General features: G+C 40.5%; 3 protein-coding genes across 15 annotated transcripts; 2 read left to right on the top strand and 1 right to left on the bottom strand.

Moving 5' to 3' along the window:
- Window positions 1-1,523: 1,523 nt before the first annotated feature.
- LOC141600533 (aspartyl protease 37-like) lies at window positions 1,524-2,252 on the bottom strand. Its single transcript, XM_074420778.1, has one exon. The coding sequence runs from the start codon at window positions 2,250-2,252 to the stop codon at window positions 1,524-1,526; it is 729 nt and encodes a 242-aa protein (XP_074276879.1).
- Window positions 2,253-4,020: 1,768 nt separating this feature from the next.
- Window positions 4,021-4,680, top strand: LOC141600532 (22.0 kDa class IV heat shock protein-like). Its single transcript, XM_074420777.1, has 2 exons — window positions 4,021-4,375; window positions 4,622-4,680. Exons 1-2 carry the CDS (start codon window positions 4,021-4,023, stop codon window positions 4,678-4,680), a joined length of 414 nt encoding a protein of 137 aa, XP_074276878.1.
- Window positions 4,681-6,391: 1,711 nt separating this feature from the next.
- Window positions 6,392-20,802, top strand: LOC141598907 (anthranilate synthase alpha subunit 2, chloroplastic-like). 13 transcript variants are annotated; one of them, XR_012523662.1, is made up of 8 exons: window positions 6,392-6,604; window positions 14,712-16,413; window positions 16,588-16,668; window positions 18,280-18,366; window positions 18,455-18,490; window positions 18,783-18,876; window positions 19,104-19,258; window positions 20,571-20,802. XR_012523662.1 is itself a non-coding variant. In XM_074418730.1 (8 exons), exons 3-7 carry the CDS (start codon window positions 16,327-16,329, stop codon window positions 18,837-18,839), a joined length of 348 nt encoding a protein of 115 aa, XP_074274831.1. In that variant the 5' UTR covers window positions 6,444-6,604; window positions 14,712-16,165; window positions 16,251-16,326; the 3' UTR covers window positions 18,840-18,876; window positions 19,104-19,214. The 13 variants fall into 13 exon arrangements, 4 of the variants coding, with proteins under 4 accessions (XP_074274831.1, XP_074274827.1, XP_074274828.1 ...); XR_012523665.1 differs by having other exon boundaries at window positions 6,398-6,604; window positions 14,712-16,165; window positions 16,251-16,413; window positions 18,280-18,490; window positions 20,584-20,802; XR_012523668.1 differs by having other exon boundaries at window positions 6,430-6,604; window positions 14,712-16,165; window positions 16,251-16,413; ... (1 more) ...; window positions 18,743-18,876; window positions 20,584-20,802.
- Window positions 20,803-23,830: the final 3,028 nt, after the last annotated feature.

The following is a 23,830-nucleotide window of genomic DNA, read 5'->3' as shown; positions in this document are numbered from 1 at the left end:
GGTGATGAACGGCTTTCTATACAGATCTGAGAGGATTATTTTTTCTAAAAAGAACATATTTTAAAGTTTTTCGACTGCTAACTTATCGTGGTTTTATTATTAAAAAAATATTTATTACGACAATTATGAATTATTTATTAAAAAAAACTTAAAAAAATTTTTATTAAAATTTTTTTAATTACTTGTAAATTAAATTAATATTTATTTGTTTTTTTACAGTAAAAAATAAAATAAAATTTGTTTTAAATTCTAGTTGAAGACTAAATTAACTCGGTTGTCTATCATTGTCACCTAGCATTTTCGGTGTGCGCGGCTGATAGTTAAGTTGCCGAGTTTTATATTCCAAGTAAATACTCCGTCATAATTGATTTTTTAAACAAAATTTTGTACCATGTAGTTTTAAAAAATTATGTTGTGATGTTGTTGCTGCATGGTACAATAATATTAACCAAAATACATGAATATTTTATACTCTAAGTAAATTTTCCGTCAAAATTTATTTTTTAAACAAAAAATATTGTACCATGTAGTTTTAAAAATTATGTATGTAATTCATTTGCGTTTTATGTTCGGTCCAGTATATAAATGTTATTCCTTCTTGAAATTATGTAATTTTATTATTATGTAATTTTGTTTTAAAAATTATGTAATCCAATTTCATTTACTCGCATTTGTAATTCATTCTGCGTATATGTTATTAACTTTATTTACACGGAATGTATAAAATTATTTCATAATATTAATTCATAGAATTCTTTTTATAATTTTATTTCATAAAATTTGTTGTAAGACCGAATTTATTGCATGTTTGAAAAGACGCAAATCTGAAGAAATAAATACATTGCACACTCACGGGGTCCCACCATAACATGAATTTCCCAAAAAAAAAAAAAAAAACTGCATTAATGACGTGGCGCGCTGAGGATTGAGTATTGTCATTTGTATTAATATAGATAAGATGTGATTCTTGAGGATTCGTTTGTTGTCGTTTTGGTTAATCAACTTAATTGGATTGTTTTACTTTTTTTTTTTTTTTTTTTTTTTTATGAATAAATTTGATTGTTTGCATTAAGTGGATTATACATCCCGATATATTACCACCAATTGCTTAGTTTTTGAACATTACAATAAAGTTTTCGAATTTTGTTTTAATGTTTCTGAGTTTTACTATTAACTTTATGAGTTCATTCAATTAGACATTAAGTTCAAAAAATTACAATATAACTCAAAAACATTATATATAAGCTGAGTTAAATTTGAGTTTTAACCGCAAAAAATTAAAATGTAACTTATAAACTTTAAAAAACTCAGAAAAAATACACATAACTTAATGAGGTTTGAGGTAGTTCTCGATTGTTTTACTTTGTTGTTACTAGTTTTGGCTATTTTTTGCATAGAATTAGGGATTAGGGATGAATGAAAAAAAAAACATGTAAATAATGTTGATTGAGCCCAAGCAAATTAAATAAGGAAAATGATAAATACAGCCCTAAGGACTGTAGCAATGTTAATTAAGGTTATGGTTAGGCATCAGCAGGAGTGAAACAACCAGTCTCGTCTTGACCCGTGGACAGGTGGATACCTGGGTGGTCCGGGTTCAAGTCGTAAACCACCTTATGTTCACGAATATGATAGCTGCCCAGTGTATTATTGGGAGCTCTTCCATTTCGTTTGAAAGACAAACAGTAGGCATATTCCGTATATTTCCACCATACTTTTTCTGGATCCATTATTCGTAAGTAAGCTTCCCCAAGCACAATTATTATCTCAACTTGGTAAGGTAATGTGTAACAGAGCTCCAAATCTAAGTCCGTCAAATATGGAGCTGTTACCGGAATATCATCAAAAATATCTTTCACAAAGTGTTTGACTGCGCCTACAAGGCTGTCAAATAGCGAATCTTCCAAGTAGCTAAAGTTTGACCCTATATCGATTAAGATAGTTGATGTCGCATCGGGTTTTACAACTCCTCCTCCCGGACCTATCACATATATAGCCGATAAATTGGTTAAGTAATAATAATTGTCATCGATGAGTGGGACTGTCCTATAATCTCCGAGTATTTGGGCATCGTCTCCAACCATGAAAGATCCGTCCATAAACTCGTTGTAAGGTAAACAGAAACCCCAACGAGTAGGTTTAGGGGTGAGTTGAGATGGTAAAGCAAGTGGCCCAGCTCCGAAACCTGCCACCCCTTGGAAACAAGATAACTCAGGGATACATGTGTTCTGGAATCCAAGGCCAAATACCATTCTTTGAGCGACGGCCTTATCAGTGAATGGGTTAATAATTTCGGTACTCACAAAGCCAGACGACCCGCTTTGGTCTTTGTACTTAACTGTGTATGTACATAATAATAATAATAATAATAATAATATATAATATAATATAATATAATATAATATAATATAATATAATATAATATAATATAATATAATATAATATAACAATAATAATAATAAATATTATAATAATATTATTCATTATTATTAATAATATAATAATATAATATAATAATAATCTAATAAGTAATCTAAAAAATAAAAAATAAAAAGTAATATAATAATAAATATAGTAATAATAATAATAATGATAATAATAATAATAATAATATATTAGTAATATAAATGATAATAATAAATAATATTATAATATATTAAATAATATAATATATTAATAATAATAACTAAAAAAACAAATATGATAAATATAATACAAATATTATAATAATAATAATAATTAATATAAATAATAATAATAATATAATAATAATAATAATAGATGTAATATAATAATTTATTAATATAATAATAATAATAAATATGTTATTAATAATACTAATATAAATGAATATAATAATAAATATAATAATAATAATAATAATAATAAATATTAATACACTAATTCCGTGAATCATAATAATAAATAAATATAATAAATATAATAATAATAATGGAGTAATAAGCATTAAAAATAAATTTTAATATAATAATAACAATAGTAAATAAATTAATATAATGATAATGATAACCATAAGAATATAAAATAAGAATAATAATATTAATGTTGAAATAAACTAATCTCAATCGAATCGAATCAATCAACTTAATAGAGTTTGAATCAATCAACTTATTAAAACTGAAATTAAGTCCAAAAGAACAGGGCCTTAGTATTGTAGTAGTAGTAGTAGTACTAGTATAGGAGGGTAATTTGGGTGATGTGAGTAATTATTTACTTAACGAGTCGGCAAATTAGAAAAACGGCATCGGGGCAGAAATACGGTGGTGATTAGGGAATCTACGATGAAGGTTTAAATTGTAAAAATACGTAAATACTAGGTGATTATTTGTAATTTGTCTTAATTTTTAAAGAAAAACGTCCAACTCTTTCCGAATTGGTGTGGAATTGTGGAACATCAAGCTAAGAGTATACTCTATATATATACTAACAATATCGGCGTACCCAACATAGCGAACCAACACTTAATTTCTTACGTGACTCTTAACACCTCGTTATTCAATCCTTTCAGGTTCTCTCTCGTTTCCATCTTTAATTCTCTATTTACACTTCACATTTAATTACGTTCATAACTTCTTCGGGTTTATCGCCGGTACAAATGATATACGAGTATTAGTTAGTTGATGAATAATACGGAGTATTAGGATTTCAATTGATGAGCAATGCTGAAATACCTAGATAGTTGAAAGGATTACCCTTAGCGCCCGAATTTTAACTATTCATTCGTTTGTTTAACTATTCCTTTAACTATTCTATTTTAGGTTTTTGGTTGGTTTGTTTATTTGGGTAATTTTAACACGACAATTAAAAAATCAATCAATATAAAAGTCGACAAATTACAATAAACTGATAACTATAGTGTTATACAACAATGTTTTTGTGCTAATTTTTTATTTGTAATCTTAACAGAAATTTTAGTTCGATTGAATTCGGCGATTCACATCATCAATAAAGAGGATGAGGAAATCGAAGGTGATGAGCGTAGCAGTTGTGTTAGTAATAATGTCGATGATCCTGAATGGTGTCCCAACTGATGGTAAGCAAATTGTGGAGTGGTCGGAAATATGCTGTGAAAAAGGAGGAGACGGTGTGGAGACGGTGAAGGCAGATATTTTCGAGAGCCTCATTGAATACAACATTATTTTGACAGTTCCTGGCATCGATGATTTGACGGTCGAGATTAAGAAGAAAGACCATCAAGTTTTGATTCGTGGTGAGCGTGTTAAGCCTATTCTAAACCAGTTTGGCCCTCATACAGTATGGTCTGTCACTGAGACAAGTTATGGTCCATTTTGGAGACGTTTTCGTTTTCCAACGAACGCTATAATGGATCGTGTCAAGTTCCATCTTGATAACGGTCTACTGCACATCTCCGCCCCCCTTAGTATTGTATGACATTTATTTTGATCTTGATTATCAATGGACGGAGTAATAATAATAATAATGTGATTCATGACGATTCCTTTGTTGTCATTTGGTTAATCGACTTAATTGGATTGTTTTACTTTGTTGTTGCTAGTTGTATTTGATCTCGCTCGACACACAAATCATGAAATAAATAAGTTTTCTGAATTCTGATTTCTAATAAGTTTTCTGAATATAGATACAATTGTTACCCGGACTCAGGGAGCCTTTGAGACACTTGATAACGTTGTTATGTAATAAGATGAGAGTTTTTGACGTCGGATGCAATTAGAAAAAGGAAATTAAGGCATGAATATACCTCAGATGACCTTCTAATATCCCCTCATAAGATATTAGAAAAACCGAATTTCGATTTTATTTGATTCAAAAATTATAAAGGAGGGAGAGATTTTAAGAAGAGAGATACGGTTATTGTTTTTACCAATTGCAATTTCGAAACAGTAATTCTATTGTATTACGGTCTTTTTTGTGTATTTTTGTAAAAAAATGATCACTCTTGGTTAATAGATATTCATTTTTCAGTCAAAAGTGGTTACTATTTATCAAAAAATGATACTTTCCCTGATCACAGGCACGACCATCACACAAGAGGTTATGGTATATAAGTATATGAAGGTTGATTACAATTAATTAGGCACCGGCGGGGGTGAAACAACCGGTCTCGTCTTGACCAGTGGACACTTGGATACTTGGCTTGTCCGGGTTCAAGTCGTAGACCACCTTATGTCCACGAATATGGTAGCTCCCTAGAGTATTATGAGGCGGTCTTCCATTTCGTCTGAAAGACAAACAGTAATACCCTGAATATTTCCACCATACTTTTTGTGGATCGGCGATGCGTAAGTAAGCTTCCCCGAGCACAATTATTATCTCAACTTGGTACGGTTGTCTATAACAGAGCTCGAAATTCGACTCCGACAGATATTGAGTCGGAATATCATTAAAAGTCTCTTTCACAAAGTCTTTGACCATGCTTAAGAGATTGTCAAATAGTTGATCTTCCAAATAGCTTAAGGTCGCCCCGGTATCGATTAAGATAGTTGATGTGACATCAGAAGCCGTAACTTTCCCCGGACCTATCACATATATCGCTACTAGTTTGGTTAAGTAATAATAATCGTCATCAATGAGCGGTGCTGTTCTATAATCTCCAAATATTTGGGCCTCGTCCCCAACCATGAACGTTCCGTCCATAGACTCATTGTAAGGCAGGCAGAAGCCCCATCGGGTAGGTTTAGGGGTGAGTTGAGATGGTAAAGCAAGAGGCCCAGCTCCAAATCCGGCCATCCCTTGGAAACAAGAGAACTCGGGATAGCAATTGTTCACGGCTCCAAGGCCAAATACCATTTGTTGTGAAATACTTTTATCAGTAAATGGTGTAATAATTTCGCAACTTACAAAACCAGTTGACCAGCTATCATCTTTATATTTAACCTTGTACATGCAGATACTATTCCTGCATTCTGAATGAGGGGTGTCCTTGTTATATTTACAGTCATCATCATTTCCTAAGGTATCATTGCAATATTCAAAGGCGAAATCACGTGTCACCCGATATGGAGCTATGATCGGGAGCTGGCTAGGGAGGCACTCCCGACACCTGTCCCATTGGACCCAGGTAAAATGGGACCCGGTGTCGAAAACAAGGAATACTTGTTGGTGCCCAATTTCGATACTTGTTACGTATGATCTTCTTATTGCGTTCACAGGCCCTCTCCCATGGGACTCTTCCCTAGTCCTCCCCTTACTTAAAAGTGGGTAAGGAAAGTTACTATTCTAAGGAATAGTAACATGAATAGTTGAAATATATTCATTTTTTAATCATTGCTGGGCGGGTTGAATTAATCGGTTGGAGCTGCGGGCTGGTGTTAGCGGGTTGCGGTCCAATAATGAGCCTGTTTACTCCTCTCGGCCTTTTCCCTCCTTTTCACTGCTCACTCCTCAGTCCAATACCAAATCTAACTCTCTTTTTTTTTGCCTTTATTCACAGCCACACAGACACTTCTTCAACCTTTTCCACCTTTTACTCGCAACCTTTCATTCCCATCTCTCGCTAAAATAAAACATTTAATTTGGCGACGAACTTAGATAATCAACAACAATGGTGAATGGTGGCAAAGGAAGGAGAATCAAGATATCACTATGAATCGTATCAAACCAGGTTTGTTGTTGATGGGGCATATTCTGCACCGCTGACCAAAGTCAACATATTGAGCAAGGTCAAGGGTATCCACAGCAAAGTCAACGACTTAAACAGTCTAGCCGATGGAGCCCATCGGCTGTCACTGGTCCCGGCCGGACAAGCGGCCAGCCGGGGCACATTTCCGCGTACTCATATCCAAGACCCTCGGCGAGCCTGCCACAGGTCCATCGGCCGAGGGTACAACGGTCTTTTCACCTGATAGCCACTTAGCCACCTGGCCACTACGTGACAAAAGGTGAATGCCTATAAATACTCCTCAACCTTCATTGAGGAAAGGATCCACAAATTAACCTAATAATCACTATTCATCTGGTAATATCTTCCTTATCTCTCTACAATACACGCTTAGCCAAGTGACAGAGAACCTCTCTCTAAGTTTACTGACTTGAGCGTCGGAGTGAGTACGCTCGGCCAAAGCCGAGCCCTCAGTTTGTTCATCGTTTCAGGAGACCGCAAGGAGGATTCAAGCAAGGACATCAATCTACTAGCTACGAGTGGTATCAAATATCTGCTCTGGAATTACACCGGAACAATTGGCGCCGTCTGTGGGAAAGCAAACTAGAAGCTAGTCACATTCATTCCCAAACTACAAAAACAAAAACACAAAAACCCACCCAAAAAGCTGAGAAGATGTCAAAACAACAAGTAGTCGAGAATGACGAAACCACATTCCACCAAGATGATACATTTCACCATTCTGGGGTAGTGCAACCCTCCACCGGCGGAGTAATCCAACCGGAATTCGGAATGCCGATAACACCGGACACACCGCCGCCCGTCAACCAGGTCACCATCATGGGACAGGTGGTTGACGTAGCAAAACTGAAGACACTCCTGGACCTAATTGAGAGTGCACCAGCACACACAGGCACGCCGACACGAGCGACGGAAGCCATCCAGGAGACCAGGGCCCAGGGCGTGACTCCAAGAAACTTGAATGAAGCACTAGGAGAGGCGGACCTTATCAAGACGCCGGAGGAGCCCAAGGTGGCCGTGGTAAACATAAGTCCTTCTCGCACTCGGGAGAGGACATCGCCACCGCAACACCGACGAGGCACACCCCGGGAGAGCCAGCGAAGCCCGACTCAGGAGAGCCGGAGAAGAAGCCTGAGTCGGAGAAGGAGTCCTTCCCGCTACGAGGAGAGAAGCCGGACTAGGAACGCGAGGAGTCGGTCGCCGCGCGTCATTCGACACGTGGTCAAACAGCCCCTCAGTGACTACGTCCTAGACACCGCCGTGCCACCCAGGCTGAAGTTGCCGGCGCTCACTTACAAAGGAGATAGTGACCCAACCGACCACGTTGAAGCCTTTGAGTCACACATGTCGGTATGGGAGCAGCCCGATGAAGTATGGTGCCGGGTCTTCCCAACGACCCTGCATGGGATGGCTCAGAGTTGGTACAAGGGTCTTCCTGACGGCTCGATATATTGTTTCGCCGACCTAAAGGACGCCTTCTTAGCCCAGTACTCTTGTAACAAAAGGAGGGCCGTGGAAACATCGGACCTCCTAACCATCAAACAGGAGGAGGGCGAGTCCCTACGAGGCTACGTGAAGAGGTTCGAGGACGGTGCACAAACCAGATTCGGAGATCAACCCCGAACTGGCGGCGTTCGCACTAATGAAGGGCCTCCCGGAGGGAAATTTAAAAGACGAGCTTATCAAGCACGGGGCACAGGCATGGACGCCGCACGGAAGATGGCCGACCAGGCCATCGAGTGGAGGATTACCACAAGACCTGGTAGGCCCCAGCGAGGCCGAGACCTCGAAAAAAAAAAGCCGCGGGATGACGGCCGGATGAAAACGCCGCGACTCTAACAGGTCGCGGTCTGATGAGAAACGCCGTGACAATAACAGGTCACGGTCTGATAGATCTGCCAGGAAGCAGGACAAGACAGGCGCCGGGGGAAGTTCGGGAATGTTTTACCAAAGGCATTACCATGATAAAACCCCTCTGGTCACATCGGTCGCCCGTCTTCGCCCGAGCGGGCGAGGGCCGAGAAGTGGGAACGGCCTCCCAATAGAAAGGAGACGGCGACTCGAGCCAGTACTGCGAGTACCACGGTAGCACCGGCCACCTCACTGACAACTGCCGGCACCTGAAGAACGCCATTGAAGAGCTAATCCGAAAGGGGTGCCTCGACAAGTATGTGGCCAAAGGCCAGAAGACAGACGCCAGCGGCTCCGACAAGAAATCCGTTTTTAAACGGATAGGAGTGATCAATGTGGTCATCGGGGGTAACGAGAACGGTGGGTCTGCTCATGGGCACAAACGGCACTTGAACGAGCTGTATCAGGCCATCAACTTTGTGCCCAACACAGCAACCCCCGCCTCTAGCATTCCCGATATGACTATCGGGGGGAAAGACTACGAGGGAATCATCGCCCCTCACAGCGACCCATTGGTAGTCAACTTGGACATATCCAACCACCTGGTAAAGAGGTGCCTGATTGACACAGGCGCCTACACGAATATCATGTTCAGGGAGTGCTTTAACAGCCTCGGCCTTAGACTCAAGGACCTGAGCCCCTGCACAAATCCACTATACAGCTTCTCCGGGGCAGGCCTGGTACCCCTGGGTTCAATCAGACTACCGGTGATGTTCGGCGAAGGGAATGCGGCCAAGAATGTCCTAGCCGAGTTCGTCGTCATCAACGGCTCATCCGCCTACAACGCCCTGATAGGCCGAGTTACTCTGAGCGATGCCGACGCAGTGATGTCCATCCGGGCCCTGACACTAATGTACGTCTCGGACCGGGGGGAAGCGCATAAACTCGTCTCCAAAGACGAGAAGGACGAGGTGGTCAACATCCAGATATCTGCCAGAGGATGCAACATGCAATCCCTCAAAGTGGCGAAGCAGTCGGAGAAGGGGAAAAGCTCATCCTCGCAACCAAAGGGCGACCTTATGGATGCAACCGACGGCTGACGGGGGAAGAGCGCCTCTAATGAGGCATTAGGAAACTAATAGACCTTGTGTATCGCCGGAGGTGCCCAAAACAGCTGTGGGCACCCCGACGCATGTTAATATCAAATGTAAAAAACGACCAAGTCTTTCATCAAAACGTTCATTTTTCAGGCCAGGCGCCATCAGAGGGCCGACGCCGTCTCATACTGTCGATTTGACAAGAGCGGCAGTCGTTGAAAGAAAGCCGACGCCGTCTCATCATCTGTCGATTCGACAAGAGCGCGATCGTTGAAAGAAAGCGCCGCGCCGTCTCATCTGTCGATTACAAGAGCGCGATCGTTGAAAGAAGGCCGACGCCGTCTCATACTGTCGATTCGACAAGAGCGGCAGTCGTTGAAAGAAGGCCGACGCCGTCTCATACTGTCGATTCGACAAGAGCGGTGGTCTCCATGAAGAAATCGAGTGCTGTGGCAGTCACCCCAAATAGTAGACGCTTGGCGATCACTTAAAGTGGTAGACGCCGCGTAACACGCTGTCCGGGGCTTGACTCACACTTTGTCATAGACAAGAGCGGCGGTCCCCATGAAGAAATCGAGTCTTTGCGGCGATCACCCCAAATAGTAGACGCTTGGCGATCACTTAAAGTGGTAGACGCCGCGTAACACGCAATCCGGACGCCGACTCTTCTTTATCGTCCGACAAGAGCGGCGATCTCCATCGAAAGCGATTACACGCGACAAGCCGCGGCCAGCGCAGTTGATAAACAAAATCAAAAAGCCTTAAAAACGTTAAAAGCAGTTGAGTTACACATTCTAAACCGCCTCGGCCAAGCCAAAGCGGAAACAAAAGGAGACGCTCAATTAATGACGTAAAAGGGCAACCCAAAAAAAAAAAAAAAAAAAAAAAAAAAAAAAAAAAAAAGACCTCGGCCAAACCGGAGGCAAAGTGGAAACACTCGATAAAAAAAAAAAAAAAAAAAAAAAAAAAAAATAATAATAATAATAATAAAAAGACCTCGGCATGCCGAAGGCAAAGGAAGAACTCTTATTAATAATAACAGTTTACAGGCAAAAGAATGGAGATAACAGGCCGTCCCCATTGGGATAAACCAAAACACAACCTACCAAAGTTGTACAAAATACAAGGAAAAGCAAAAATTGCAAATATCATTTCTAGCAACAAAAATGGCAGAGGGAAAGAGCTTAACAATTGGCTCCCGAACAGCTGAAACAGATCTGCTGTAAACTTGTTCTCATCAAGCAGCCCACGGTGTTAGTGAGGAGCTGAAGCTATCTGAGACAACGGGTGACCCTATGCCATCGTCGCCGCTCATCATTAGCGCGGTAGCCGCATCCTCTTCGATGGGCAACCCAGCGGCTTCCCTAGCCGCCTCGGCTTTGGCCTCGGCTTCATCGGCCGCCCTCATTCTATCGACTTCCTCCTTGGCCGCCTTAGCCTTCTCGGCAAGAAGAGCGGCTCTCTCATCCGCGCCGCCTCCTTCTCGACCTTCGCCCTCACCACCTCCTGGGCCTTCTCCGCCATGGCTTTCTCCTTAGCCACAAGCTTATCATCAAGCGACTCCTCATATCTGTCCCACGGAAAGGAACCGTCAACGGGGAAAAGCTCCCCGATCACTTCCCTAGCGCTCCTTCGGCCGGGTCCGGAATTGAGCGCACAAGTTGGGAAGCATGACGGCTTGGAGCATCTCAATATCCGCCTCCTTCTGCTTGATGATGGCGTCTTTGCTCCGGCCCACCTCCGCCTGAGCCTTAAACAAGTCCCTGAACTCGTTCTTCTGCTGGAGATAGAGGTCGGCCTGCCCCTGAACAAGGTTGCACTTCACCTGCAACTTCGCAGCTTCGGCTGCCGCAGCCTCGCTCTTGGCTCTCTCGGCAAGGACCTCCTTTTCAGCGTCCTCCCTGAGCTTTCTCTCAGCCAAGAGCGCCTTCTCAGCATCTCCCCTAAGCGTCCGCTCATTGAGGAGATCCATCTTTGCCGACACAGCCACCTGCTTAGTGACATTGCGCTCATGAACAACGCGAGCCACGGTATTCTCCTGCTCCTTAAGACGAGCACCGGTGGCCACGTGCCACCTTGCCAACTCCCTAATTAGCTTCGTGCCTTCCTCTATAAGCTGGGAGACGGAAGCCTTCTGGGATGAAGGGATGGTGGTAACAATTTCTCCACCCACCTGCGGATGGGAGGAGGAAGCCTTCTGGGATGAAGGGTTGACGGTGGTGCCTCGATCACCAACCTGCGCAGAGGTCCCCTCCACTTGCTGCCCAACGAGAGCAGAAGCCGGCTGCGGCTGATCTGCAAAAATTTATTAAAAGCATCAGTATCAACGTGTATCGACATATCAAAAGGCCTGGCTAAATTTAAGTCACAAGCTAGATAGGTACCACGTTTGGCCTTCTTGGCCGGAGGAGACTTTTCCCTGCCAGCGGTAGAGGCAGTCCCTTTTCTCTTTCGGATGAGGGAAGACTCCCCCTCATCGGAGTCCTCATCAAGAATATCAACAATCTCCTTCTTGGGGGGAGGGATGGGAGGTGCAGCCGGCGCTGACGTCTTCGCCGCCGAAGACGTAGTTTTCCGCGTCCGACGCACTACACCGCTAACGACCCTCGCCTGAGCCTCCTCCACACTCAAGCCCTTCAGCCGTTGTTCCATAAGATCACTTGGCGACTTCCTACGGTCGTGGGCTAGAGCCTTCGGATGCAAGTTAGCAACGGTCCCATCTTTGTGCAGCCCCATTCTCCGAAGAAGATCCTTAGACAAGCCCTTTCCAAAGTGATCTGCGAAAGAAATAAAGCAAGAGTAAAGGTAGGGAAAATAAATCGAAGTTCGAGGAACAAAAGCGTTAAGAACGACGATGAGCCTCACACCGACCCCACTCACCCTGTGCCAGGGCCGGTATGAGGCCGACATAGCAGAGCGGCTCATCCTGAAGGATGATCTGCGTCGGGGGAATCCATCTTTTCGGCACCCCACTCTTGTCCACCTCAAAGAGCCTCAGTGCCAGCCTCTCATCCTCCTTGAGATAGACGGTGCTGGCGGATATTTTGGGCCTCTTCCAGGAAACCCATCTATCGTGCTCCGCCTGAGTCTCACACCGCAAGTTAACTTGGTGCTGGAAGGAGCACGGAAGCGGATAGTCATCCGACACCTTAACATACACCCACCGGCCTTGCCAGTCCTTGCAAGAAGGAGGTTTGTCAACAGAGACATAACCCTGCTCCATCTGCACGCTATACCATCCGGCGCGGCCAGATATCGATGGTTTGAGACAATGAAGCCGGCGGAATAGATTCACCGTTGGAGCCTCTCCCTTGAAGAGACAAAGCCAGACAAAACCAATTATGGTTCGCACAGCCAACGGGTGTAGTTGTGCAACGGCAACGTTCATGGCTCTAATAATGGCCGTAACGTACCCATTCAGCGGAAACCGGAGCCCATACTCCAAATGCTGCATATACACGCCAGTATGGCCCGGTGGAGGGCAACAGACGACCTGACCCTCCTCAGGGATAACAATTTTGTACCCCCTACCAAAGAAAAAATGGCCCTCGAAAAATTTGTCGCCTGAACAACTGGCGAGCTTATGAGTCCAAGCACGGTCAAGATGGACCTTACAAGCGTCGCCGTGATCCAGGACGTACTGCCTCCCTTCTTTAGGACGAGGCCCTTCCACTTCATCACCGAAATCATCACCAAAATCGCCATAGGAATCAGAGTCCTCCCATTCCTCAAGAATTTGAGGATCAACTTCAGGAGAGGGAGACCTAGCGCCCCCCGACGCAGTTTTACTAGGTCCAGCATCAGCAGAAGACATGTTCACAACAAAGTTAACGAAATAAAATGAAATTTGTTTGATTACCTTAAAGAAATACACTCGCCGGATCGAAGACCGAAGATTGGAAGAAAAGAAAGCCCTTGAAAATTTAGAGAAATGAAGGTTTTGGGAGAAAATTTTCGAAAATTTGAAGAAATGAAAGTAATGGCCAAAATCACGGCATAAACTGCCCTATTTATAGGGAAAAGCCCATGAAGAAGGACCAATCAGGACACAGCCCATGAAGCGTCAACCAATAAGCAAGCAGACACGTGTCAGACATGCAACCACGGAATGTCAATCGTTGCAACAGTTGAATGTCAATCAATGCTACAGTTACCAAGCGTATTCAACACGCCCATTCACATCTCTTCGCCTGTTCACCTTCCACACCAAATTCCTAGGCATCTGCTCTACGCCGGCCACATGATCGACCAAGCCAGGGAGCACCGGCCGGGGGCAACCAGAAATAACCGGCACTCTCAGCCCTGGTCTCGGCCGGCATCACATTCTTTCCCACATCGGATACCCTTTACGCATCCATGTGGAGGGGGAATATAGTAGGCCTACGAATGATCAAGCCGATGCATCAGAAGAAGCCGACGCAGAAAAATTTTTGCATAACACTTGCGCAGAATATACACTCAACATACATCGGAGCCCATGCCACGGCATAGACTACGCTGGGGGCAAATTGATGGGGCATATTCTGCACCGCTGACCAAAGTCAACATATTGAGCAAGGTCAAGGGTATCCACAGCAAAGTCAACGACTTAAACAGTCTAGCCGATGGAGCCCATCGGCTGTCACTGGTCCCGGCCGGACAACCCGGCCGGCACATTTCCGCGTACTCATATCCAAGACCCTCGGCGAGCCTGCCACAGTCCATCGGCCGAGGGTACAACTGATCTTTTTCACCGATAGCCACTTAGCCACCTGGCCACTACGTGACAAAAGGTGAATGCCTATAAATACTCCTCAACCTTCATTGAGGAAAGGATCCACAAATTAACCTAATAATCACTATTCATCTGGTAATATCTTCCTTATCTCTCTACAATACACGCTTAGCCAAGTGACAGAGAACCTCTCTCTAAGTTTACTGACTTGAGCGTCGGAGTGAGTACGCTCGGCCAAAGCCGAGCCCTCAGTTTGTTCATCGTTTCAGGAGACCGCAAGGAGGATTCAAGCAAGGACATCAATCTACTAGCTACGAGTGGTATCAAATATCTGCTCTGGAATTACACCCGGAACAGTTGTCTTTCGTTTGATAATCTTTCTATGTCTCCTCACTATTACTCTAATACAAGTCGATATTAATCGCAGTAATGGTCACATCGTCATTATAATGGTCACATGGCCTTGAAAGGTTTGATTTTCGATTTAATTTTGTAATTTTTTTGTCTAAATGTTAGGGTTTGGATATGATTTCTGGAGATTGTTTGATTTTAATTGCCCTCTATTAATTGTAGTTTTAGTTGTTTCAAGCTGTTATTTTGATTTTACTTAAAGGGTTTTAACTTAAATTTATGATTGCAGTTAGTGTTAAGGGCTATGAAATCCATACATGCGAAGTTTGTAGGGTCGTCTTTAAATCGCTCCCTCTTGTTCAAGAACTCAATTCCCACCCATCCTCTTATTTTTTACTGGTATATTAAGTTGCTTTTTCAGACGGAGGGATTATTCGCTTTTGGTATTGAGATAACTAGACTATTAGTCTATTACTCCCTTCCTCCAAATCATTTGTTTACGTTTTTTGTCTCTGTAAACTAACAAATGAGAGAGACAGAGTATAAGCTTGTGGGTATTGAGATAACTAGACTATAACTCTCTTCCTCCCAATCATTTGTTTACCTTTTTAGACCATGTAAATAAATGATTGAGACGGAGTGTGTATAAGCTTTTGGGTATTGGGATAAGTTGGCTACTATTAATTTTGAGAAAGTTTTAGGTTTATTGATTCATAATATGTTGGAAAGTTTGATTATAAATGAACAAGTCACTTTAATTGCTTACCTAAGGTCACTAGGATGTGGGTTTCTCCTTATCTGAATTCTTTCGGTTATGATTTACTGTAGTATATAAAACAAATTACATGAATGGCCTAAAGAAAATGTTCAACACAGAAAACAATAGGCCTTTCTAATGCTTTAGTATACGATGCTGAGGTGATTGAACAACTCATTGCCAGATTAGAAAGTTGCAGGAAACAACTTTCTAAAGGCTACAAGATGTGTCCAGTACAATTTGAGAAGGTACGTATTATTTAATATTGGTTAGAAGATTGCAACTCTGTATAATGAATATTAACTATTAAGCCTTCTGTCATATTCTCTACGACATGCCTGCATGTGTGTTGCCACGAGTATTAGTTTATCTTGGTTTATATAATGACAAGGATTTCATGTTACCTGTATGTTGGGCAAGGACATTATTCTGTGAGGGAGAGATGAATTGGGGAAAGAGGAGGAGAAAACTTTAATATTCTGATAAAAATTAGAATATTTAAGTTTTCCTTAATCAACAGTTAACATATAATCTTTCTATAGGCCACGTAATGACGTCATATCTCATTCATAGTAACGCCATTCGCTACTATGTTGGGCAACTTGGAAAGGCGTATGGTCATTCTTTTAATCAACAGTTGGAACAAACCATATTCTTGGTTGCATAAAGAATCTGACTTGTGAGTTACTACTTGCTCGTCAGCCATTCATTTCCTGCTTTTCTCGCAAATTATGGTGGATCCCTTCCATTTTATTCTCTTTACTCTACATTGGGTAGGTTTTCTTGTGTCTTTTGTTTTTTGGGGTTCTTTTCACAGCTTGGTAAATTCAAGATTCTTAAGCTTGTGTGTTATTGCAGGGAAAAGTGAGGGAAAGTGACTAATAGACTTTTTGCCGGGACTTTTAGAAGAGGAAAAACGCCAAAAGAAGATATCATGATGGAAAAACAACTTTTGAATGATCAGAAACAATGTGCTGAGCAGAACATGTTTTTCGATTTGGGGAGGAATGATGTTGGAAAGGTAGGCTCTTATTCAACGCTGCTGTAATATTAATTCTCATTTTAACTGATTGCCTTTGTCTTGGTCAGGACAACTAACGGGTGGTTTACTTAATTTTTGATTATGTCATTTTTATCATGTTTGTTTTTTTGACAATGATGGTAATTTAGGATCTGATCAATGCCGTTTAAACAGGTCTCGAAATTTGGGTATGTGAAGATTGAAAAGCTTATGAATCTTGAGAGAGTTTCTCATGTGATGCATATTAGTTCTACTGTAAGTTGTGTTTTCTTTTCTTTGTTATCAAGCAAAGAATTTTGTTGTTTCATAATTTTTATTGCTCCGTACTAGGTTAGTTAGAAGGCTGAATCTGAAGCGCAGCTATCTAACACTGAAAGAACAGCTAGGGCAGAAGCTTAGCTTAAGGTCTCTGTCCCATTGTCCTTGCATTTTACAACCTTTCCATGTTTCCTTTTTTTTTATATTCTAATGCCAGAATAGCTATAAGGTGTTCTGACTCAATTTTAACCTCAGGATAAATTTTAACTCAGGCTTAAAATTTTAGAGGACGGCTTAAAGCATGATAATTTACACCATTTTGGTTAATTTAGTGATTCCAACCGAATAATGGAGCGAGTATAATTTTGTCGAAGTTGAACATGAAAATAAGAGGAGAGGAGAGTTGGCTCTCAAAATCATGTCAGGTTCCATTATAGAGTAGAGAATAAGCATATCATTGTGCATGATCTAGCATAAAGTGTAAAAAAACTGATTCTTCAAATATTATTAATTTGCTTAAAATAAGAATAAAGGGCTTCCTGCACATATCTAGGTGAATGATAAGGATTTCATGTTACCTTCAACAAAGTTGAGATTGCTAAAGTTGACTGTTAGGTACTCTAATAGACCATCTCCATCTCCATATTCTTTAATCCCAAACACGTTTAACATGTGATAAGACGAAATGTGCAACAGCCTGCAGGCAGGTTCCAGCATGTATTAAAAAAAATGACTCAATTAAATGGCTACATTAAGAATTTCATTTTTTTTGGTTCGAGATGCCTGTGTTTGTAAGTTAGTTTTGCGACTTTTGTTTTGTATTTTTGTTGAAATAGTATCAATATTAGGCACTGCCATATTAAAAACTGTAAAAAGGGCATGAAACTACAACAGTTAGAATGCTGAAGTAAAAGATACCTTAGAGAAGAATGCAAGGCATATGAGCGCGTACTCATGCTGTTCGCACTCAAAGAAGCCGAGTGGCAAAAAGAGCGGAAAAAACTCAGAAACGAAGCTAAAAGGGCTTCATAAGAAGTTAGAGGAAAAAGAAGAGAAGATTAGAATAATGGAAGATTGATTTGATCAATTAATTATTGGGAAAAATAATGAGAATTTTGAAGGGAAATCTTCGGTTAATAGTAGTGGAATTGGGGATAGTAAGACTAATAGTGTTGTTAGTATGTCATTGATTGAGCAAATGAAAGAAGGAAGAACAAGAAGAGATGAAACTGTTGAGAAAGGGAAAATGTTGTATCTTTCTATTAAGAATGAATTGGAAGAATTAATTCATAAGACGAATCAAGGTACGATTGACTGAAACATGGCATTTACCCACTGCCACTTTTGTACTTCACAATGTAATTAGCTCAAACAAATTAGAGAGCCATTTTGCTCGATTTCATTATACTTCTAAGTCAATGAGTAGAAATTTGACTTCATCGCCTTTCTATAGCTGTAAAGAGTCTGAATAGCTTCTTCATACAAGTATTGCAGGTTGAATAGTATTACCGCGTTATTTATGTCAAAATAATTGATGTATGGATGTATCCTGATGTCGTTGAGACTTTCATTTTAGATGTCTAAATTTTAATTTCTATGATCTTGCAGATTGGCAGCGACTTGAAGAAGAAAATTGTGAGGTTATTGGGTGGTCCCAGGTTCTGTATAAGGCTCACAACATATCAAGTTCTCTCAGTAAGGCCTGCAGTTATAGTGTGAATTACGATTTTAGGTTCTTGGCACAGATTAATTGAACACTCATCTGAATAAATATCACCTGAAGCTTCTCCCTGAACTTGATGCATGCTCTTGTTGGGAGGTACTCAAGCATTTTTTACACATTTCTTATATCTTTTCATATTATTTCTCGACTTCAAATTTCTTATCGGAGTCGTCTTATGGGAGATATATAGATTTGGTCCTCTCTGCTTATTGAGTCGTAATTCTCACTATACTACAGCCACAGTAGAAACTCGTGGTCACGATTTATTAATGCAGATAATCAGCTTTTAGTTTCCCCACATGTAATGCACGTTATATATTACTGTTAATCTTTGGTTGGTTCTTTCAGTTTGTAGGTTGTGACCTTTTTAGCCGTATATCTGCTGCAGGCTCTCGATTCATGCGTCAAACTCGGCCGTATACAACCTGCTTACTTGTTGACATGATTCAGCCAGTTCAAGTTACCAACTGCTGAGCAAAATGGTAGTTATCAATTCCTTATTTCATCTCTATTTACCCTATCTTTTTTTTCCTCTTACTTTGCCCTGCCGAAATTTAAAATTGGAACTCAAGCAACGGTTTGGGCCCTTCTCATGCTACAATTCATATCATAGATTATTTTTCATGGCTGAATTATGCGATGCGATTTGCTGAATTAATTTGTTTATCAAGGTATTATTCAATTGATAGTACCCTTTTGTTTCTTAAAGTTGCAGGCGAGACGACCATTGATGGCTGGGGGTGAAGCCACGAATTATGAGGTTTATTGGTGGCCGCATCGAAAGGAAGGATATGATTTGAAGCGCCGAGGTGAGGTCCACCATAAACTATTGAGGATTTCAAGTTGATCCTGCTCTCGAGAAAGGTATTGTTTCTGGCCTTAAATACCTGGACCCGGTTTGGAACCATGGAGTAAAAGGTACTTCAATTAGCAGTTATGAATTTAAAGAGTACTCAACCCCAAAAAAGGTCTTATTGATGTGAAGTAGAAACAGAGTATAATTCAGAATCTTAATTGGGGATGTTATTCATAGTTTATAGCATGAAAGAAATGCTAGGAACATTTAGTCCTAAGCGGAACCATATACACATGTAATGCCAGATGACACCACCCTATCAGGCATTTTTGCTAAAAGGTCATGTTGATCTGTTTTGGTATTTCCTTATCGCCGTCTTCAATGAGATTTTGTGATTTCCAAAGCGTCTTGCTTGTGACGGGCTAATCCCGTCACAAGCTGAATACCTCTCACAAAAAGGGAGAGGGGACAAGGTGGGGCACCCCCCATGTGCTTCCCCACTCACCTCTCATGGGTATTTTGTGAGAGAAAATGGTATCCGTCACAAGCTTGTGACGGATATCGCCGTCTTCAATGAGATTTTGTGATTTCCTTATTAGTTTGGTACTTGGACTATTCTTTGACACCCGTAGCTAAATCATTATATTTGATGGAGTAAAGATTAGTTATAAAAATGGAGTAAGAGCAGTCGTCGTGATTTCCTGTCAAAATCAGGAGATAGGCTTAGGGTAACCTTTTCAGGATGCTTATTTTTTTTGGTCTAAACCATCCGGTAATCCAAACCACATTGGGCCGACTAATCTGGATTTCGGGGCGTGTCCAAGGATTACGGTATTTAAACCCCTCCCAATCGCAGTTGTGGGGGATCGATCCGCAGACCTCCCTACCAAGCGCAGCCCCATGCTACCACTGCGCCAACCAACGATTGGTTTTTCAGGATGCTTATGAACTATGTGAAACCATTGAATTTTTCTGCTTACTTTGGCCTAAAGAAATTAAGTTAATAGTCCATGATATTTAATTGTTGACAAATCACTTGCAGATTTACAGTTTCATAAAACCTCTTATATAATTCGCGAACAATCTGGCACCCTCCATGATTTTGCTTAAAATCCATGCCAGATACTCTACTAAAAGTTAATCATATGTTGGAACTACTTACGTGTTATGCGAAATTCTCTCTTTTTTATTTATATACGGAGCATATAAGTTGGATCCACAAAGGGATTTAATTTTAAGATCAAGTATTTCATGCATTTGTTTGCGATGGTTTAATGTGGTGGTGGTGATGTTTTCAGTGTTTGTTTGCGATGGTTATCTCCAATATGCTATCAATGAAAATAGTTTATACTTTGTACATAGTTTGTTTCAATGCTACAGTTGCTTTCTTCAGCCAAGAGAAGGTGTCAAGACCGAACACGAGAAGAAGTTGGCAACGCTACATAGCCAAGAATACTAAGATGAAGATGAAATCAAGTTGAACAAAGCTAAAACTTCAATAAAGAAATTAGTGTCTCTAATTATCGTTACTTGTGGAGGTTTGCCACGGATAGCATCAATTGATTGACTAATGATTAGTATAATTACATGTATGGTAAACACAATTAGTTTTGATCCTTCTCTTAGGTAATGCTTCGCAATAGATAAAGTAGATAGCACGGAGTACTTGTTAGAATTTATTTGATCCTCTGCTTCTTCATTGATGCGTGATTTCAATTCTAATGAATACAAAACCACATTCCACTTTATAATTGTGTTTTATCAGAAGTACTTATACACGCGAACATTTCTATAAAGCTAGAAGAGAGGCAGCTAACTTATCTTCTAACATCAAATGAGAATATGGCACTTTGTTCATATGAATTACTTACGTGGATGACTGACCCTAAGACATTGTGAGCGTCAAAACAATGATTCATGGTAACTCACATCCCCATGTCATTTATGTTAACATGAAAAGGTTTGATAAGATAAGCATATCAGTTTATGGATTTGATAAGATCTGAACTTTCTTAATTCAAGGACGTCTCCAAAATAAAAGCAAAGACTTTACAAAAAAAAAAATACAAAGTTGGTAAATCAATTGAACTCATAGGTCATACCTGATGAGCTTGAACATGAAGGAGGGTAAATTTGCGATCATCGGTACAACACAATCTGGTGCTAACAAAATGAGACCTAAAGTCGAATAGTTTATCAAATTGCAACGGAAACCAAGAAATCGAAACCGCTAATGTCTTATGTGTTCAATGTAATTCTATTATTTAACAACTAATCATCTAAACCCAAGGTGTGGTTATGTCTTTATAGTCACGTTCTTGACAAAATTACATATATTATTTATAAGTACTTGTTTTGTCGGGAGACAATTCACCTACCAATGAAATACATCCACAATAGCTTACTTTAACGACAATCAACATGTACCTGCAACTGACATAAAAATTACTGTAAATGTTAACATCGCATGAAATATTAACAATCTAACATATCTTGCGATACCACACGATTGAAAATGAAGAGAGAAAGAGGAGGACCATAGAGAGGGAGAGAGATGAGGAAAGGGGAGTAGAGAGGGGTGAGGGGAAAAACACGAGTAGTACAAGGAGAAGAGGGAGGATGAGTAGTACTTTTTTTTTTTTTTTTTTTTTTGACAGCTGTAAAAAAAGTGAATTACGAGGATGAGTAGTACTAATAGGAAGAAAATTGGTTAAAATTATAACCATGATGTCATTTTATTCGAATAAGTATATAGAGAGTAGACATAAAAGGAGGTAGGGAGATATAAAAATAAAGAGGAAGGATGAATAGGAAAGGGAACAAGGAGGATGGGGATTAGGAGGCGACGACGTTTAAGAGAAAAGAGAGGGGGGAAGAAAAGAATGATGGGAAAGAGGTAAGGAATGAGGGGAAGAGAAGTAGGAAGAGCTAAGGGGAGTAGGACAAATAACGAGGGGAAAGAGGTAAGGAATGAGGGGAAGAGAAGTAGGAAGAGATAAGGGGAGTAGGACAAATTGTAGGAATACAAATGGGAGAAGGGGAAGGGATGGAGGTTAACAAAGAGAACAAGGGGAAAGAATAGGAGACGGGGAGAGGGAAATGGAAGTATGTGAATGATAAGAGGGAAGAAAAAGAGGAAGGGAGGAGGAGGAAAAATGGGAATATGTGGAGGAGTAATAATATGAGAGCAAGTGGAGGAGGAATGAAAGGTATAAATGAGTAGTAAGGGGAAAGGGATGAAGGTCAAGAAATAGAGTAAGAGGAAAGAAGTGAAGGTAGAGAGAGGAAAATGGAAGGATGCGAACTATAGGAAGAAAGGGAAAGAGGAAGGAAGAAGATATGAAAGAGTATTACTAAGAAAAATGGAAGAAGTAACATGAGAGCAAGTGGAGGAGATGGTGAAATGAAGGATATAGCGGATAAGGTATGATAAATGGGAGGATCACGAGGTTGAAGAGTATGAGGTGGTTTAGGATGCCGTGGCGTTGAAGAGAAAAGAGGGAGAGAAACAGAAGGACGAGGTAGAGGGTGAAGAACGTGGGGAAAAGGAGAAGGGGGAGGAGTAAGAAAGGCTAAGGAGAGAATATCGATTAGTATGAAGAGGAAGAGGAGAGGAGGAGTGTTGTTTACGTTATTTTGCAAGCTACATATGTAATTGTATTTTTTGACGGTTAACCATCTAAGCAAGATGCGTAGTTATATTCGGTATTATGTTCTTAACAAAGTTAAATACGAATACAAATTATGTACGAATGACCGTAATTTTGTTTGTAAACGATTCAAGCATCAAAATAATATAACATTCATTTCATTGTGATCGACAGTCAATATGTACAGACAGTCGAAAAAATAAAGATACGCTAATATACACATGAAACGTCAACGATCAAAATATCTTGGGGGACCGTGCGCAACGCGCGCGGTGCAACCAACTAGTCTCATAAAAGTGTCTTAGTTTGGGGTGTTGAGTATGATGAATGATCATTTTGTAACCAAGACTATGATTACTGTTGGAAGTAATGCAAAAGGCTAGTAATGTTGTCTAGATACATTGCATTATAGAGAAGCTTTACATTACCTCGTAAGAGAATCTCTCCACTCTCACCACTAAATGCATGTTTATAGCCCCATTAACTCCATGTTTATGGTAGTGGTTATGCCTCTTTATAGTGCTAATTAATCACTATAAATATGAGAAGTATGTAGTCATTTGACAAATACATCTTCATATATCTCTACTACTTCTCTATGATAATTTTGAGCATACCATATGAGTTTCAACTCCTAGTGGTTGAGTACACAACTTTTAGGAGTGTTGTGTGACCTTGGGGGACGACGCCTATATCGATTTGTACCGTAGTCGGGGCGATTTCGTTTCTCATTCAGTGGCCTCCATACCACGACACAACAACAAATATTCTCTAATTATATCTTCGCCCCTATAGTGATACTATATTTCCAACAATTGAGAAACGAAATTTTATCGCAATTATTGTTGTTGTGTTCATTATTTTTGTCATTGGAATTATTTCTATTGGCCAAAAATATTGTTCTTCGGGTATAAGAATCAGGTCGCGAAGGGTGAGACAGCAGTTTGGTATTTTGGCCATAACTCGGTCTCTAGAGCTTTGTTTGAGGCG

The sequence above is a fragment of the Silene latifolia genome, chromosome 9, assembly GCF_048544455.1.
Source record: "Silene latifolia isolate original U9 population chromosome 9, ASM4854445v1, whole genome shotgun sequence".
NCBI lineage: Eukaryota > Viridiplantae > Streptophyta > Magnoliopsida > Caryophyllales > Caryophyllaceae > Silene > Silene latifolia.
Note: the sequence above shows the minus strand (reverse complement) of the source record. Positions and strands in the feature narration are given on the sequence as shown.